Below are 14,733 nucleotides of genomic sequence, written 5' to 3' on the forward strand. Positions count from 1 at the left end.
TTTGTGTGCATCAGCAAGCTGCAGCAGCACATAAGATGATGACCTCTTCAGTAATGTATTGTCTTGGAAAAGATATGAAACAAGGTTAGTGGAGGGACAAACTTGTATTGTTGCTCCTTGAACTACAGAAGAGTTTCAGTTACCCCCATCTCTTGGTGTGTACGAACATCAAGAATTTGTAGCAAGTGAAACAGGCAAAATGTTTGAAAAGACCATTGTTAAAATTTGATAACAACAACAAAAAATTTGTATAAAATGTATGTGATGGCCATGTATCCCAAAGTATGTATGTAGGGTTTAAGTTGGGAGAAAAAAGAGCCTGGAGTTGGAATAACTGGTCCTAATTTTATAGTCCCTTTTCAATGCCAGAGCCATGCAGAACTGATAAAGGGAGAGGGAGGGCCATGCCTGAATTGGCTGCATGAACACTAAAGGTAGTTTAGTTAGAAATCTTTTAAATTAGTTTAATTATTAGTTCGTTCAGAGTAGCAGAAATGGTCAAAAGACCACCACAGTGCTAGTGCAGGTCAACTGTATCATGACACTGAGATCCTGCTCAGTGGGATTCATCTGCAAATTAAGGCACCTGCATTTAGGTGGCTGTATGTATGTAAGTGCTCTTGAGAATCACTGGGCGTGATTTGCCCTAAAGCCTACACCCAGCTTGTGATTCAGCAGCTTAAATGTGGGTAGCGATGCCCTTGTCCATGCCTTCACCTCCATTTTTCAGTCCATGTGGGTGCAGGTCACTTGCAGGCTGGATATCACATTTACCAGTCTCATGTAGGTGTATTAGATACCCAACAATGTCTCAAAGGTTTCTTACTATGTTTCAGGAGTGGATCAGGGCTCTAATTAGTGGTCAGCTGAATTACTTCCTTGCCCCTAGTGACTGCATTGGGTAGATGTCCACTTACTAGAATGGAAATTTTAGCATCTTCGCTAAGTGTCCTAATCTTGAACTGACCTCCAGAGCAGCCAAATTCTGCTGGGACTGTGAAACGCAAATATAAAAAAAAAAAAACCCAGAAAAAAATGGTCAAGGATTTAAAGTGCCGAATCAACAATCAACATCTTTAACAAGGCAGGCCAAGGTATTCCTGGAATGTTTTTTCATATTTGGGTGAGCATTATTTAGCATTTAAGTAGTGGGGTAATAGGCAAATTACAAAGCACATTCAGACAACATGGTTCTGTCTGCATCCAGATGCCGTCAGCCATGTGGCTGGGCTTCCTTTGAGCAGGTTGTGAGCATAGGCCTGTGTTCATCCTGTGTATTGCTGTGTAAATGTTGTTTATCTTTCTAGTACAAGATTGAATACTCACAGCTGGGAAGTCGGCAGCTTCAGATATCTGTGTGGCATGCAGGAGCACTCAAATACAGGGTGTTTTTGGGGGAAGTGGTGATTCCGCTGGCAGCATGGAATTTCGAAGATAACTCGATGCAGTTGTTCAACTGGTACCAGCTCAAACCCAAGGTGATTCTTAGTTTTTGTGCTTGTATCTCAAGAGCAGGATGTAGTGAAAGCTAAGAAAAGATCTCCGTTCTGAGGTCATTGAAGGAAAAATGCTGCCAATCCAGTCCATTAGGAAGATGTGTTGCAAACGTAAACAATCTGTGAGAGCAATGTGGAATAGAATGATTACAGTAAAGCAGATTTCTGTATGTCCCTTTCTTCAGCTTGAAAAGCCTGAAGACGATCTTGTCCAGTACAGCGGCGAACTCCTCGTGTCTGCAAGACTGTCAGTACCAGCCCAGTATAAAAATTTCCAGTTCGAAGGTATAAATCGTTTCAGTACACATGAATCCTTTGGCTAGAAAATAATTGAGATCAGTGAAGGACTGACAATATGTTCATATAATATTCCTGTATGGCATTGATAAACAGCTACTGCAAATAGTGGTTTTTGGTGTGCTATATTTTAAATTAATTGAAATACAGACATTTGCCAACTTCATCTTTTTGTTCTTTTTAATGCCAATGAAAGCTGCACATTATAATGACAGCAGTATGATGCATCCAGCTGTTTGGCTGGACAGCTTGTGCCTGTCGTGGTGTTGCCAGTAGATCTTATTCTGGAGGAGATGCAGCAGTTTTACTGCCCAAGGTGGAGACTGCCAATTTAGGAAAAAGGGAGAAGGGAAATGGCTGCAAGGGTACCAGACCGGCACCCTTGGCTTCCTCCAGTGGTCTCATTTTAGAGAGGTTGTTTCACTTGGAAGATGTTAGGTTCAAAATGTACAGTCAGGATCCAGTTTTTGGTAATGAAAGACTTGTGAGGTACATTAAGTATTGCTGTAGTGTCTGAGCAAGCACCTGCTGGTGGAATAAAATAAACACTTGGGGAGGGCAGGGATAGGACAACCTCACTTTCCTTACTTCCCTGGATCATAGTGACGCATGCAAACGTTCAGAGCTCTAGTGGCGTCTGCGTTCAGGATCACAGCAACAAGTAGAGACCAATAGAAAGATCTAATTAGCTGTTACATTAATTTTGTGCCCTTTTCTTTTCCAGATGACCCCAAAGTTACCAGCTTGCTTTCTTCCATTTTTCCTCCCTGTGCAAGCCCGTGTACTGCGTCTCTGCTCTGTAACTAGAGCTTTAATAGTGGAGCGGTATCACACTGTGGGTTTGGCTGTTTCTCCTGCTTCTGGCTTTGTTTCAGAAAAACACTCCTGTGGTACTGCCCTGTGTTTACTTTTCACAAATACAACAGAAAGCTCTGTGTTTGGAACAGGCATCACAAAGCGACCTGCTCCTTATTGCTTGCTTTTTTTGTGTGTGAATCATACACGGTACAAGCAGGTTGAAATCTGTCAAACGATCCTAATATAGCGCTAGGAGTCCTTATCGCAGTAGTACTGCTTAGTCATTTTCCTACTTAGTTATAGCAGCATCTCAGGCTAGCAGCTGAGATAACTGGTTATTTAATGTGATGAGTTCTCCTGTTTCAGGAAAAAAAGATGAAGGAGTTCCTAACTGCCAGCTTCAGGTTATGATATCTGGGGCCAAGAACTTGCCTTTGCTGAGATCTGCTGGAGTGCCCAACTCGTTCGTTAAAGGGTACGTATGAGCCCTAACACTTCAAATAGCACACGGTCTGTGCAAAGGTAAGTATTAATGTGTTCTCATCAGGAGACTGGCATGTGGAAGTGGCATTGTCCACACTCTCACTCAGACTTCCTTGTAATGGTGACATTTGGCTGTCTGCCCAACAGCAGCACTCAGCAGGGCAGTGACGGGTCCCACCTGAATGGGCTGTTTGGGTCCTGAATGAACTCCAGAATTTACTGATGTCATTAAAATTTAGAGTTCACTAGTTTAAAAATCTGCTTGTAGCTATTAGGAGAGGAGAAAAAAGTGCAAATCATGAAGGTATTTTCATTTCTATTTTCAGCTGTGCCTTTGCAGAATGAAAAACAGCTTTGCATATATTGAAAAGGAAACTTTTATCCTCTTCATTGTAGACATTTTAAAAAGAGGAGGGACTGAGTTTTTCTTCAGTGCACTGAGTAGCTTGTATGTGGGCTCACTTTACTTTCTTACTGTCAGGCATCTGATGCCGTTGGAACTGTGATACTGGGGTACACTTAAAACATCTCTTAAAGCCATTTCAGCTGCTGTGGCACCTATCCTCAGTGAAATGGGTGAGCATTTTATCTACTGAAAGGCAGGTTTTGGGCAGTGTTGGGTAACAGAATGGGGAGTAAAGACTCCCTCAGCAGTCAGTGACAGCAAAACAAAAGCAGATCAGAAGAGCCTACTTGCACCGCGCACACACTGAAGGCAGACAGGAAAAGGAGCAAGTCCCAAAATAAACACACTGGGCACCATGTTCTGCCTTGCACTTAAGCTGAACTTTTTTGCTATTTAAGGCAAACCAAAGAGTCATAGTTGATTATTGCAAATGTTCCATTTTCTGGTTGAGCAATCACTAACCTTGCTGAACTCTCATTGTTTTTGGGAAGTTGTCTTATCCTTCCAGGCCAAGCAGAGGTGAAGCGAAAGACTCCTGTCCTGAAGAAAGAAGCCTGTCCCCAGTGGAAACACTTGTTTGCCTTTGATGGTGTTACCCCAGTTCAGTTACAGCAATCGTGCCTACACTTGACTGTCTGGGAGCAGTCAGCTTTCAGCTCAAGTGATCAGTTCCTTGGAGGCGCCAAGCTTGGTGCAGGTAAGTTCTTTATCACTAAAAATTGAAGGTAATTTGGGAAAGAGTTCATTTAGTTTACATTCTAAATAATAACATTTACACTGTACTATTTATTACCTGCTGTCGTGTGCCTGCACATATAGCCGCAGGCCCTGTCCAAAGCAACTTGCAATCTTGGGCTTTGATCCTGCGAGAACTGATGCATGTGTTGTAGTTCAGATCTGTGCAGAAGCTCAAGGGTGTTAGGGGGAATTTTCAGGAAAGCCATGTGGCAACTTTTAGGGCCAGAGCCTGGCCATGGTAAGACAGGCACAGAAAAGCTGGGTGGAGGCTACTCAGCTAGAGATTTTTTTTTCTTATTTTTTTTTAAGACTTGTTCCTTGAGCTGTCTTTCTAAGAATTGGCTACTCTGAACTACTGTCTCATCAAAAGGAAGCACAAGAACTAATGATCTAGTAGACTCCAACCTTCCGTATATTTGTGCTTATAATTTGACACGCACAAATCAAGCCAATTAATGGGAGATACAGAAAGTGAAACTTGTGTGTGTCTGAGTTTTGGGCTCTGTTCTACCATAGCAAAGAGCCCTCTTTCTCAAGTCTGAGAAACCGTCTGCTCACTGAATAGGCGCGATTTAACTGGTAGTTGAGCAAGGAAGCATTGTCACTTGAAGACTGCGCAGAGAGACTGGAGTCTCTCACCCGTCTTCCCAGAGAATAAGTGCTTTGGTTTCAGTATTTGAGATGAAAGGCTCAAAGAGATTGAGGCGCTGTCATGGTGTCACATGCACTTCAGAGGCGTATTATCACTAGTAACAAGTCAGTGCTGTGCAGGCTTCCTCCTGAGCTTCTTTTGATTGTCCTACCCAGCGTTTTCCTTTCTGCTAGAGCAGGGAATACCTGATGCCAAGTGACGGAGACTATCCAAGCCCTAAGCCTAGCAATGCGTTAAAGTCACTGGAGATGAACTGAAGCAGGAGGCTTTGTGCCATTCTGCTATTTGTAGTGTGCACACCTGCTGCTCTGCTTTTAAGTCATACAACCAAAAAATTGTTCTTTGCTGCAGGCTGAGCATGATCCTACTTTAACAGGATGTAAATAATGCTTCAAAAATATAACTACAGTTTATTGCAATTAATGCCTTTGGAGGTACAGAACAGCTGAAATCACTGTAGAAGTGGGAGAAGCAGGTTGGTTGTTATGTAGTCAATTGGGCCAGAAGTCAGGGAAGCGAAAAGTAACCCTGTGACCTTTCCTTTTGCTTTCTTGCAGAGGAATCGTTTGGCTGCACAGACCTTGCTTCTCCATCAGTGCGGCAATGGCAGGAAGTGCTCCGCAACCCAAACACGTGGACGGACTTCACACTTGTACTGCATTCAAATAAGGAAAACTTTAAATCATGAGAGATTACCACACAACAACTTTTCCTTCCCCATGTCTGATGTTTTAAATTCAAGCGGCACATGCCTTTCAGCTCTGGGCAAAGGTGCACTGCAACAGTACCTACTCCATCTTTTGGGGAATAGAGTTATGCATTTGAAAGTATGTGATGTTCTGAAGGTTTTGTTTCTCCAAGAGTTAAGGCTTTGTTATCTGTGTCTGTAGCTGCAGTTTAAGGTTAGTATTGTTTCTTCAGGAGCGGCAAATACAGTATGCTGACAAGGCAACAGTAGCCAGATAATATGCAGGTTTCCATTTCTGGGCACGCCAAACTGTAATTATTAAATTTAATCATAGATAAGCTTTCTCTCTAAGAAGTAAGGAGGGTATATGCTTTCACTCTGATCTTGATATTTTATACATGTTCAGAGAGAATTGAAAACTAGCTTATCTTTACTTGCTGCAGATGGGTGATGTTGACACCTCCATGCTTCAGACTTACGTACAGTAGCAGTATTATTTCACATGATCCTAAAAAGCTCTGGCCTGTGGCCACATGCCTTCCAAATGCGTGCTCTATCATGGAGCTTAAAACCAGGTAAATGTATAAATTCTCCCTCAGTAGGAGTGTGGCACAACAGCTAATAGAGTAAGTGTGGTTGTAGGAAGTTCCTTGTTCTTATCAGCTGCTGATGCAAGACAGTATTAACAAGTCTGACGCGTATGGCGTACAGCATAGGACAAGAGTTTAGCTAAGGTTATCATTTATTCATGTGAACTGGTGGAAATGCAAGCTTAAGGCCCAACTACTGTGTCGGTTCATTGTGCCTCAGCTGTAGTGTTACAGTCAGCAGGAACTCCACATACACACTGTACCTAGTGCTGCTGCTGTGTACCTCTTCCCTGGGACTTGGGTGAAGATGGTCACACTGGTCATTACAGCACGCATTCTCCTTTCTTCCTTTCCAGGTCAACATGGCCTTTAAGGACTTTAGAGTTAAAGACACAGGGATTCATAGGCTAAGCTCAGGAACTAAAAGAGCAGTAGCACACCTTACACAAAATACACCCCACACAAGAAACGCTTGACACCAAGTCCTTTGTTACTTTGCAGATCTTTTATTTAGGTGTTTGCTGCTGCAAATAAAAAAAAAAAAAACAAAAAACCACACACAGGATTCAACTCAAGTATAAAGCAGCATAGATGTTGTAAATGGAAGAGAAGAGCTGACAACATACTGTATCTCACTTTCTAACAGATTTTCAAGGAAAGGGGGAGATTAGTGGGGAAGGAATGGTCACAGAAATGCTCTCTACTAGAGAGAATACAACTGTGATATAAACAAGCAGTCCCTTCATCTTTGGAGTCTGAAACTTTAAATCAAACATTTAAAAAAATTAGAAAATTTGTTAGAAAAATAGGTGCAGTAAAATTGTATATATTGGATCATGTGTACATATAACAATTTTCATTAAGTAAAAAAAATGATCTTTACAAGTAATGCTTTATAGCAAATAATCAGCTGCACTGTATCAGACTACAGTGTTGTTCAGGCATTTTTACAGATGCAAGTCTTATTAAATCTGAAAAGTAACAAAATATACAGAGCAAAACTATTTTCTTTTAAACTAGTATTGCAATCCACGTATTGCATGTTTTATATTTATATATATATATAAATATATATATATATATATATAAATACTACACTATAACTGATCAGGAATGAAGCTGGAATGCAAACACAGTAGTGTATTAGATTCCAACAGAGTATTTGCCTAGCTGTTACGCGAGGAGGGTATCAGGGTCCCTATACCACACTTCGGAGCCATCACCGCAGAATTTCTCCACTTGAGAACAGCAACCAGAAAAAGCCTAATTTCTACACAAAGTAGTTCTGAGGTGTCGTCAGTTCTTTTGGGAGCAGGGTGGTGGTGGTCGTCAAGACAAAACACAGGGTGTAAAACGACATGGACACACGTACATACAGGTACTTGCAGATCTCGAGTTCTACAACCTGTCTTTTCCACTGTTGGACTTGTAACTAATAATACAAAGACGTATGGCACAAAATTCACCCACAGTTGCTTATTTTTAGACCAAGCTGAATCCAGCACCTGCACAGGGCACGTATCTTCAACTAGAAGCACGGCCTATTAAAATTTTTCTTGCTTCAAGAGAGCTGTGACATAAGGCCTTTTGGCACTAAGCAAAGGCATGAGCAAGTTACCAGGATCAGCAGTACAATGAGTTTTTAACTATACCAAATTTAATAGAAGGTATGGAATAAAAGGGAGATTCAAACACCTCTGGGTTTAGAGAACATTTGTTAAGTGTCATACAGTGACTCCCTCCTCAGGGAAAAAAAACCACAAACACACAACAAAAAAAACCCCAAAACAAGAACACAGCATCAAGATCTGCCTTTCCCACAGTCCTGCCTTCTTGTTATAAGCGTTATTACATCGCCTCAAACTCATCAATTCTCTGCTTGGTGTTGCCTTGCCGGATCTGCCGCAGCGTCTTGTACTTGTCACGTCCCTGTCGCATGTTCTCTGAGTGGATAATATCATTGTGGGTCCTCTTATTTTCATCTCTAGCCTGGGCCAGCTCATCTGTCAGCGCCTGCAATATAAAGAACATTAAATACAGATTATACACGAGAAGGTTTCAGCTCATGCCAGTAGTGTTCTTTGGTGAGAACTGACAGTTGTTAGATGACTGGACAGATCAGTGATACGCCTACAACTTGTGCTTTCCATAAACACTATGGATCATGTAAGTAATCTCAAAGCCTGAGCAATGAGAATGATCTTTGTATACCTTGTCTTTAATACAAATTCCTTACAGGAACTGTAAACAGAGACTATCACGTTTATGTGCTTAACCAAGTGGTTAAATGATCTATTTTCCAGGAACTGATTGTTTCCGTTACTCCCCCTCCTGGAAACTTTTTCTTACCCTCAGTTGCCTCTGTACACGTTCATTCTTCTCTGCTTCAGTAATGCGTTTCTCCTCATTGCGGTCATTCCTGATCCCCTCGCTGGAGAACTCTGCGCTGTAGGCAGAGTACTCGGATCCTTCATCTTGCAAGTTATCCTGGACATGGTAGCTGACTGGCTCGTAGACGGGCGGTGGGGGTGGAGGCGGAGCAGTCATTACCAGGTGTAGCTCCTCCTTTGTCTTTACCAGATCCTCCTGGGCTTCCTTGGCCTTTGGGAAAAGAGTGAAAAATATTTTCATGCATTTCTTTACACCAGCTTAATGAATGCTTCAATGCTTATCTCCCCAAGTTTTGTCAATCTACTATGAAAAGCAAGAAAGGAAGAGTTAAATCTCTGCAGCTGACAGTGCTCTGTTACAGTCTTTTGCAGAACATTTTTTTTTTTTTATTTTGCTAGTGATGCTATCGTCATCCACTGCGTAATGTGCAGGGGATCGAAACAAAGAATCTTCTTCCAATAAAACATAGTCTAGGAAAAACGGTTCTGTGGGAAGCTAGTTACGTTCATCCTGTCCTCCGTTTGAAGAGCTCGGAGAGAGGGGTGGGGGAGAGCCTCTGTCATTCGCCTCAGTCCGGCCCAAACCACCACAGCTATAAATATGGCTTCCACAGAGCAAGAACTCAGATTCCTGATTTGGCATTTTTAATGCAATTATGCACTAGACAGTCAGCTTCCTCGCTACTTTAGTGGTTGTGCCCTCCCTGTAACTAGCCTGCAGCACTAGTTACAGGGCACTGGGCACACTGAGCCTCGCGTGGTTTATTTTTGGTTTTTGATTTATTTACTGCATCAAATTTTTCAACTCTCTAACCAGGAAGAGACTGGCCAGGAAGCCACGGACAACAGCACAGACTCCTGGTACCTGCAGTGTGGCTGCATTTGCAGCGTCTTCTCTTGACTGATATAATGTTTTCAGACATTACATCATGGAATAAATGCAGCATTTATACATGTGCCCCTTCCCCTCCATGGCTCCAAGACAATCAGCGCGCCTTTAGGTTTTATACAGGCTTCCACTTTGAATTTTGACTGAAGGCTTGTTGGAAGAAAGGTGTTTTGCTGGCATGTTGCACATTCATCACAAGTCTGCCCTTCTCTGCTCGTCTATGAGATGTTTGTCTCTGCATGTTTAGAGAAGTCACACCAGGCTGGGCACTGCGGTACGCTCTGCTCAAGCCTACAACTTCAGAGCATCTTTGTAAAACAGGGATACTCACTCTGATTTGCCACTCTTCAACCTCACTCTCTTTACGCCTCCGTGCCTCTTCCAGAAGTGCAATCTTGGCCGTATATTCTGCAAGCTCTGTAGCCTGTTGAATAATAAAACTGGAGTTATAAGGACTCTTAAAAAAATAAACTAAAGCAAACAAAAAAACAAACAGAAAACCGAAACATTGTTGACTGAGAAAAGACCCAAGTGTTACACTCCACTGTAATAAAAACTGAATAGGAAATTAAGAGCAAAAAAGTAGATTGCTTGTGATAGAAGCCAGTGCCATAATGATACTATCACATGGCCTAGTACTTCACTGCACTACGTTTTTCCCTGGAGAACAAGGCTTTGCCTTACTCAGAGGGCACAGTAACATGCCCACGTATCTTATCCTCAACATGACCGGGTCTTACCAGCTGTTCCTGGCTCTTTATCTGGTCCATAGTTTGTCTCTCCAGCTCTTCCTTGGCCTGCAGAGCAGCCAAACGATCCGCTTCCAAGCGTTCTGCTTCCTCCTGGGCTCGTCTCCTTTCCTCCTCCAGCTGAATGGCTCTTTGGATCTGATCTGAGAGCTCTGGAAAAAGAGGGCTCAATGCAGTTAGTCCACAAGCCCGGTCAAAGCGAAGGGATTACTGGCAGTCTCTTGGGTGACTGCAGAAGTCATGACAAGCACTTGAGTCCTGCCTGCAACATCCCTTCACTGCGCACCTCAAAGTAGTTATTTGCATAATACATCAAGCAACTGAATTCAGAAGCAGTCAGCCACACATTATAATTAAATCTTCCGCAAGATATTTGCGGTCTGTAACACCGACATGATTCTGCTGCCCTTAATTGACAGTTTACTGCAAGGATCAGATGTTGCTGTCTCTAGTCTGCTCATGGGTACATTGAAACAGGAGCTTCCCTTTCCCTGGAAAGGCTCGTTCCCAAAGTACTTTTTCTGTTAGGAGTTAGGTGAAGAGTCCTTGAGAGCTGAGCTCTGTTACTCACTGCTGGAAGAGGCCACACTACCCAAACTCTCTTGGCAACGGGGGAAAACAAGAGTTCGTGTGACCTTCAGTTCCCAAATACAATCAGCAGATTTTATGCTGCTTTCACGCTGTGGATGATCTCAGCAGCGCGCGCACATGTGTGTATTTGTTTGTACGGGCAGATATTAGTAAACCTTGACAAGAGATCGCAGTGTCGTCAGATTTAGGCTAGGTGTGGGCAGCGGCCCATATAACCCTTCTGTGGAGCACAATACACGAGGTCTGGTCAGCCCATACAAGTACTTTACCTTTCTCTGCTTTCTGAGTCTTCACCTCATACTCTTGTAGCCTCACCAGCAGCTCCTCCTTCTCCCTCAACATTTGTTCTTTCTCTCTCTCAATTATCTCCCTCTTCTTCTTTTCATTTTCTAGTTGTTGCCTGTTAGAAACAGATTTCATGCTTGAAGCTCGCTTTCAGACCTAAGCTACAGCCAGGCAAGAGAGTTGGCTGGGCATTTCTCCAGGCAGCTCCATGAGAAATGACCATGTGACTGCCACAAAACAAAAGCCAGAAGACAGAAATACATATAGCCTGTTCCTTCATTGCTTCGGAATTTTTACTCAGTTTTGGATATCTCATTTCATAAAAAATATTTGTATTTCTGTTGCCCACCCCAGAAATTTAGCACACCAAATAGCTACTGGAAGCAGAGAGAGAAAACCAGGACTCTGCTCTGCACAGCAGAGGAGATTTAACTTTGTTACTTCTGTCATAAGGAAAGTCAAGGAGGCATCAAACACAAGCACTGAGGGAAGGAAGACAAACAAGCCACAAAGACAGGAGAAAAGCGACACGATTTCTTGAATCATAAGCAACGTGCAGCCAGCAGCAGAAGTCCAATGGAATTGCTAATCCTTTTTCCATGCCTGTAAGAGGTCTCCCAGTCCCCTCTCCTCTCTTCACAGTGTACACACATCCTCCCTGGGAAGGTTTCTCCCTTACTCCCAACCATCCCATGGCCCAACACAGAAATTGGGACCTAACACTCAAGAGCTGGGAGAAGCCCTCTCTAGGTGTGTGCCACCACGCAAGAGCCCACGCCACCTTTACTTGCACATCTCCCTGCAACTCTCAAGACCGCAAACAGGACAGCAGACTACACGGCCACAGGTCCAAGCCAGCAGAGCAGTGCTTATAGTCCTGCCACAGGGCATCCCGAGCCCACCCTGTAAGCCAGAGCTCTAGAGCCACACGGGGTGGCTCACGGCCTTGCCTAAGCGAAACCCACGTTACCAGCCGCTGCCCCGCAGGTACAGCTGCCTGCTGAACCCCGGCAGTTCAGCGTCATTTCTCTTTGCCACCCCGTCCCTGCTCTCTATAGTCACGCTCACCTTTCCAGTTGTTTCTGGTGCTTCTCCTCCCGGGCCTGGGCTTTCATCTGCTGCACCTCAATGGTGTCGGGCTTCCTGCGCCTCATGTAGAGCTCGTGGTTGCCCATGCAGAGCTGCAGGATCCTCTTGTTAATTCTCAGACGAGGGGCGTAAAACACAAAGTCCTAGAAGAGAAGACACCACACAGTCAGTTTTCCAAGCGTGCTTTCTCTTCCGCCAACTAGCTGCAGGCAGGTCATCCTGCCACTAATTTCACTGTACTCAAGACAATATTTAATATTATATTATATTAGTATTATATTTAAATGACACAGGTCCATTTAAATATAGCAGTAGGGACTGCCAACATCATTTCAAGCCAAAACAATTGTTACATGTATTCTCCATTTCAAATTTACATAGAATTGACAAATTACTCCTCTAGAAAAAGTATCTTTTAGATAAAATTAACAGTTTCTATTTAGAGGAGACCTTGTGGAGTTTGGAAATGTTGCAAAAGATTCTGGCTTGGCAGGTAACCATCTGGGCAACTCACAGACCTCTAGTATTGAGTAATTAGTTTTTAAGTTTGCATGGCTTTGTGACCGAAAGATAAAGCACAAAACTAAAAATGTATTGCAGACTATTAAAGTAACTTTGTAGAATTTCCTGATCTATTTGAATCAGTATTCAAGGCACCAACTGTGTTTTTTCAAAGAAAGAGAAGAAATCCCCACCCCTGCAGAAACACCTTCCAGTATCATTCTTTCCTCTCCGTGGCATTTCCTAGCTAAGTTGAGCTGGACTGTTACACGAGTGTTGAGTAGAAAACTTTTTTTTATTATTTTTTCTTGAACAACCAAACATACAGATTATTTCCAATATCGGGTTGCAAGCAGTAACAAAACACGAGATATTCTAAAATTTCTGTTTCTGCAAAAAGAAGAGCTCCAAATTTTTTCTTATCTGTGTTATAACCAGGCTTTTACAGAAATGACACACCAGGCTGGATCTTCCAGAAACAAATCTGCTAAGGAAGGGATACAGAGGGCCAAGTCCATTACCTGCCTGACGATTTTTCTGAGTCCACGACCACCCATGTTTACAACGCAGTCTGAAGTTACACACTGAAAAAACTCTGCATCTATGTGCCCTTTTTTTGTGTACTATGTGGACGGCGATACAGGCAGTGGGCAAGCTGCCACACTACCACTATAAACCAGTACCCATTCCTTAGAATCGCTCTCCTGTGGACTGCCTCCCTGTTGGCAACAGGTGGAACCGAGAAGGGGCGCACAGGCTCTAGATTCTTGCATGGCAGCAGCGATCCTGTTTTTAGTTGCCGGAGCTGAGAAGCACAAGTTGTGGCTATCTCCAGGAAAACTGGCAGTCACACTAGAAGCAATGAAAAGCTCTCCAAGTCCTATTAAGAGGAACATGAATATGCTGACAAAGACTCGTTTTCTTCAACGCGTTTTCCTAATCCACACGCTGACTGCAAAAGAGGCAGCCAGCGCGGTGTGCTGTGGTGTGCTGTGCTGCCCCACCAAGTCCTGCCACAGCCATTCCGAGCTGTACAGGTCTGACACTGCGCACTGTCCCTGAAGGTTTTCATCCCACCTCCTACTTCTGACAACTAATTTAAAAAACAAACAGTTTGTCTACATGGTGATGAACAGGTCCTATCCTGAGGCAAGGTTCACTTCCATGGGAGTAAATACCGCGGGCATGGATGGTGGTTGCGTTTGTCATTTAAGGCCATAAAAGAACATGTTCCTTTCCTCATCCCCAGCCTCCCCCTGGTCTCACACAACTGGGAGCACCATCAGCCCAACTGGATATTTTAAAGATAACCTGGTAAAGATGTTGGAGTATGTGGGCAGACAGGCCTAAAACTTAAGTTGCAGGGGGAGGGGAACCTCAATCCATCCCACTGCTACCAGTTTGATGCCAGTGCCAGCAACAGATGCCCAGAGCCTGGAGAAGGATCGCGGGTCAGCAGGAGAGAGTCTAGTGGGAGGTGTCTCTGGCCATGGCAGGGGGGTCGAAACTAGATGATATTTAAGGTCCCTTCCAACCCAAACCATTCTGTGATTCTACGAAAAATTAAAAAGCTTATTCTTGTCAAGGTGCCACAGGACTCTACCCATTACATTAGTGTCCATTTAAACACTGACACGTAGAGTCCTCCAAATTAAAGGGGAGCTTCCAACCCACATCTTGGGTGGCCTGGCTATTTCGCTGTAGCTATAATACTTGTCTCTTTAAAAGGAGACACAAGCATATGAAAAGACCCAGACAACTTCCTCAATGCTCAGAATTAGTGTCCAGATAAATCCTTCTTTCAGGCATAGCTTCAAACATACCACCACCCAGAGGGAAAAGCACAACTGACAGAAGGAGGAAATGCAATTAAAGTTTTCAGTGTTAACACCTTTCTGTATCAGCCTCTTGCAAGTCTCCCATTTCAAACTCAGTCAGATTTACTGTTGGGGAGTGGAGGGAAAACTGCGATCCATAAACAGGAGATTAATATTTCATAACGTGTACAACAAGTCAAAGAGGCTCTTCTATTGAGAAAAGCATGCCTGACAGACCAGCTTTCTGTCTCTGTGGAGTTTTGTTGGCTTTTGC

The 14,733-nt window shown here is 43.4% G+C and overlaps 2 protein-coding genes across 4 annotated transcripts in view; one reads left to right on the top strand and one right to left on the bottom strand.

Annotated features, from left to right (window-relative positions):
- Positions 1-6,705, top strand: part of SYTL3 (synaptotagmin like 3) — a 35,197-nt gene extending 28,492 nt beyond the window's left edge. For both annotated transcript variants that reach the window (XM_063329416.1, XM_063329417.1), the window contains exons 12-16: positions 1,308-1,478; positions 1,682-1,781; positions 2,958-3,066; positions 3,972-4,177; positions 5,428-6,705. In XM_063329416.1, the coding sequence (XP_063185486.1) occupies positions 1,308-1,478; positions 1,682-1,781; positions 2,958-3,066; positions 3,972-4,177; positions 5,428-5,558 (717 nt within the window). In that variant the 3' untranslated portion in view covers positions 5,559-6,705. The remainder of the gene's footprint in view (positions 1-1,307; positions 1,479-1,681; positions 1,782-2,957; positions 3,067-3,971; positions 4,178-5,427) is intronic.
- A 177-nt stretch (positions 6,706-6,882) lies between these two features.
- The window catches only part of EZR (ezrin), a 37,860-nt gene continuing 30,009 nt past the window's right edge, over positions 6,883-14,733 (bottom strand). Inside the window, exons 8-13 of one of the 2 annotated variants that reach the window (XM_063329418.1) lie at positions 12,121-12,284; positions 11,037-11,167; positions 10,168-10,328; positions 9,759-9,851; positions 8,498-8,749; positions 6,883-8,161 (exon numbers count right to left, since the gene is read on the bottom strand). In XM_063329418.1, the coding sequence (XP_063185488.1) occupies positions 7,997-8,161; positions 8,498-8,749; positions 9,759-9,851; positions 10,168-10,328; positions 11,037-11,167; positions 12,121-12,284 (966 nt within the window). In that variant the 3' untranslated portion in view covers positions 6,883-7,996. The remainder of the gene's footprint in view (positions 8,162-8,497; positions 8,750-9,758; positions 9,852-10,167; positions 10,329-11,036; positions 11,168-12,120; positions 12,285-14,733) is intronic. The other variant, XM_063329420.1, reaches the window with a different exon arrangement.

Source organism: Chroicocephalus ridibundus, chromosome 3, assembly GCF_963924245.1.
Source record: "Chroicocephalus ridibundus chromosome 3, bChrRid1.1, whole genome shotgun sequence".
NCBI classification, from domain to species: domain Eukaryota; kingdom Metazoa; phylum Chordata; class Aves; order Charadriiformes; family Laridae; genus Chroicocephalus; species Chroicocephalus ridibundus.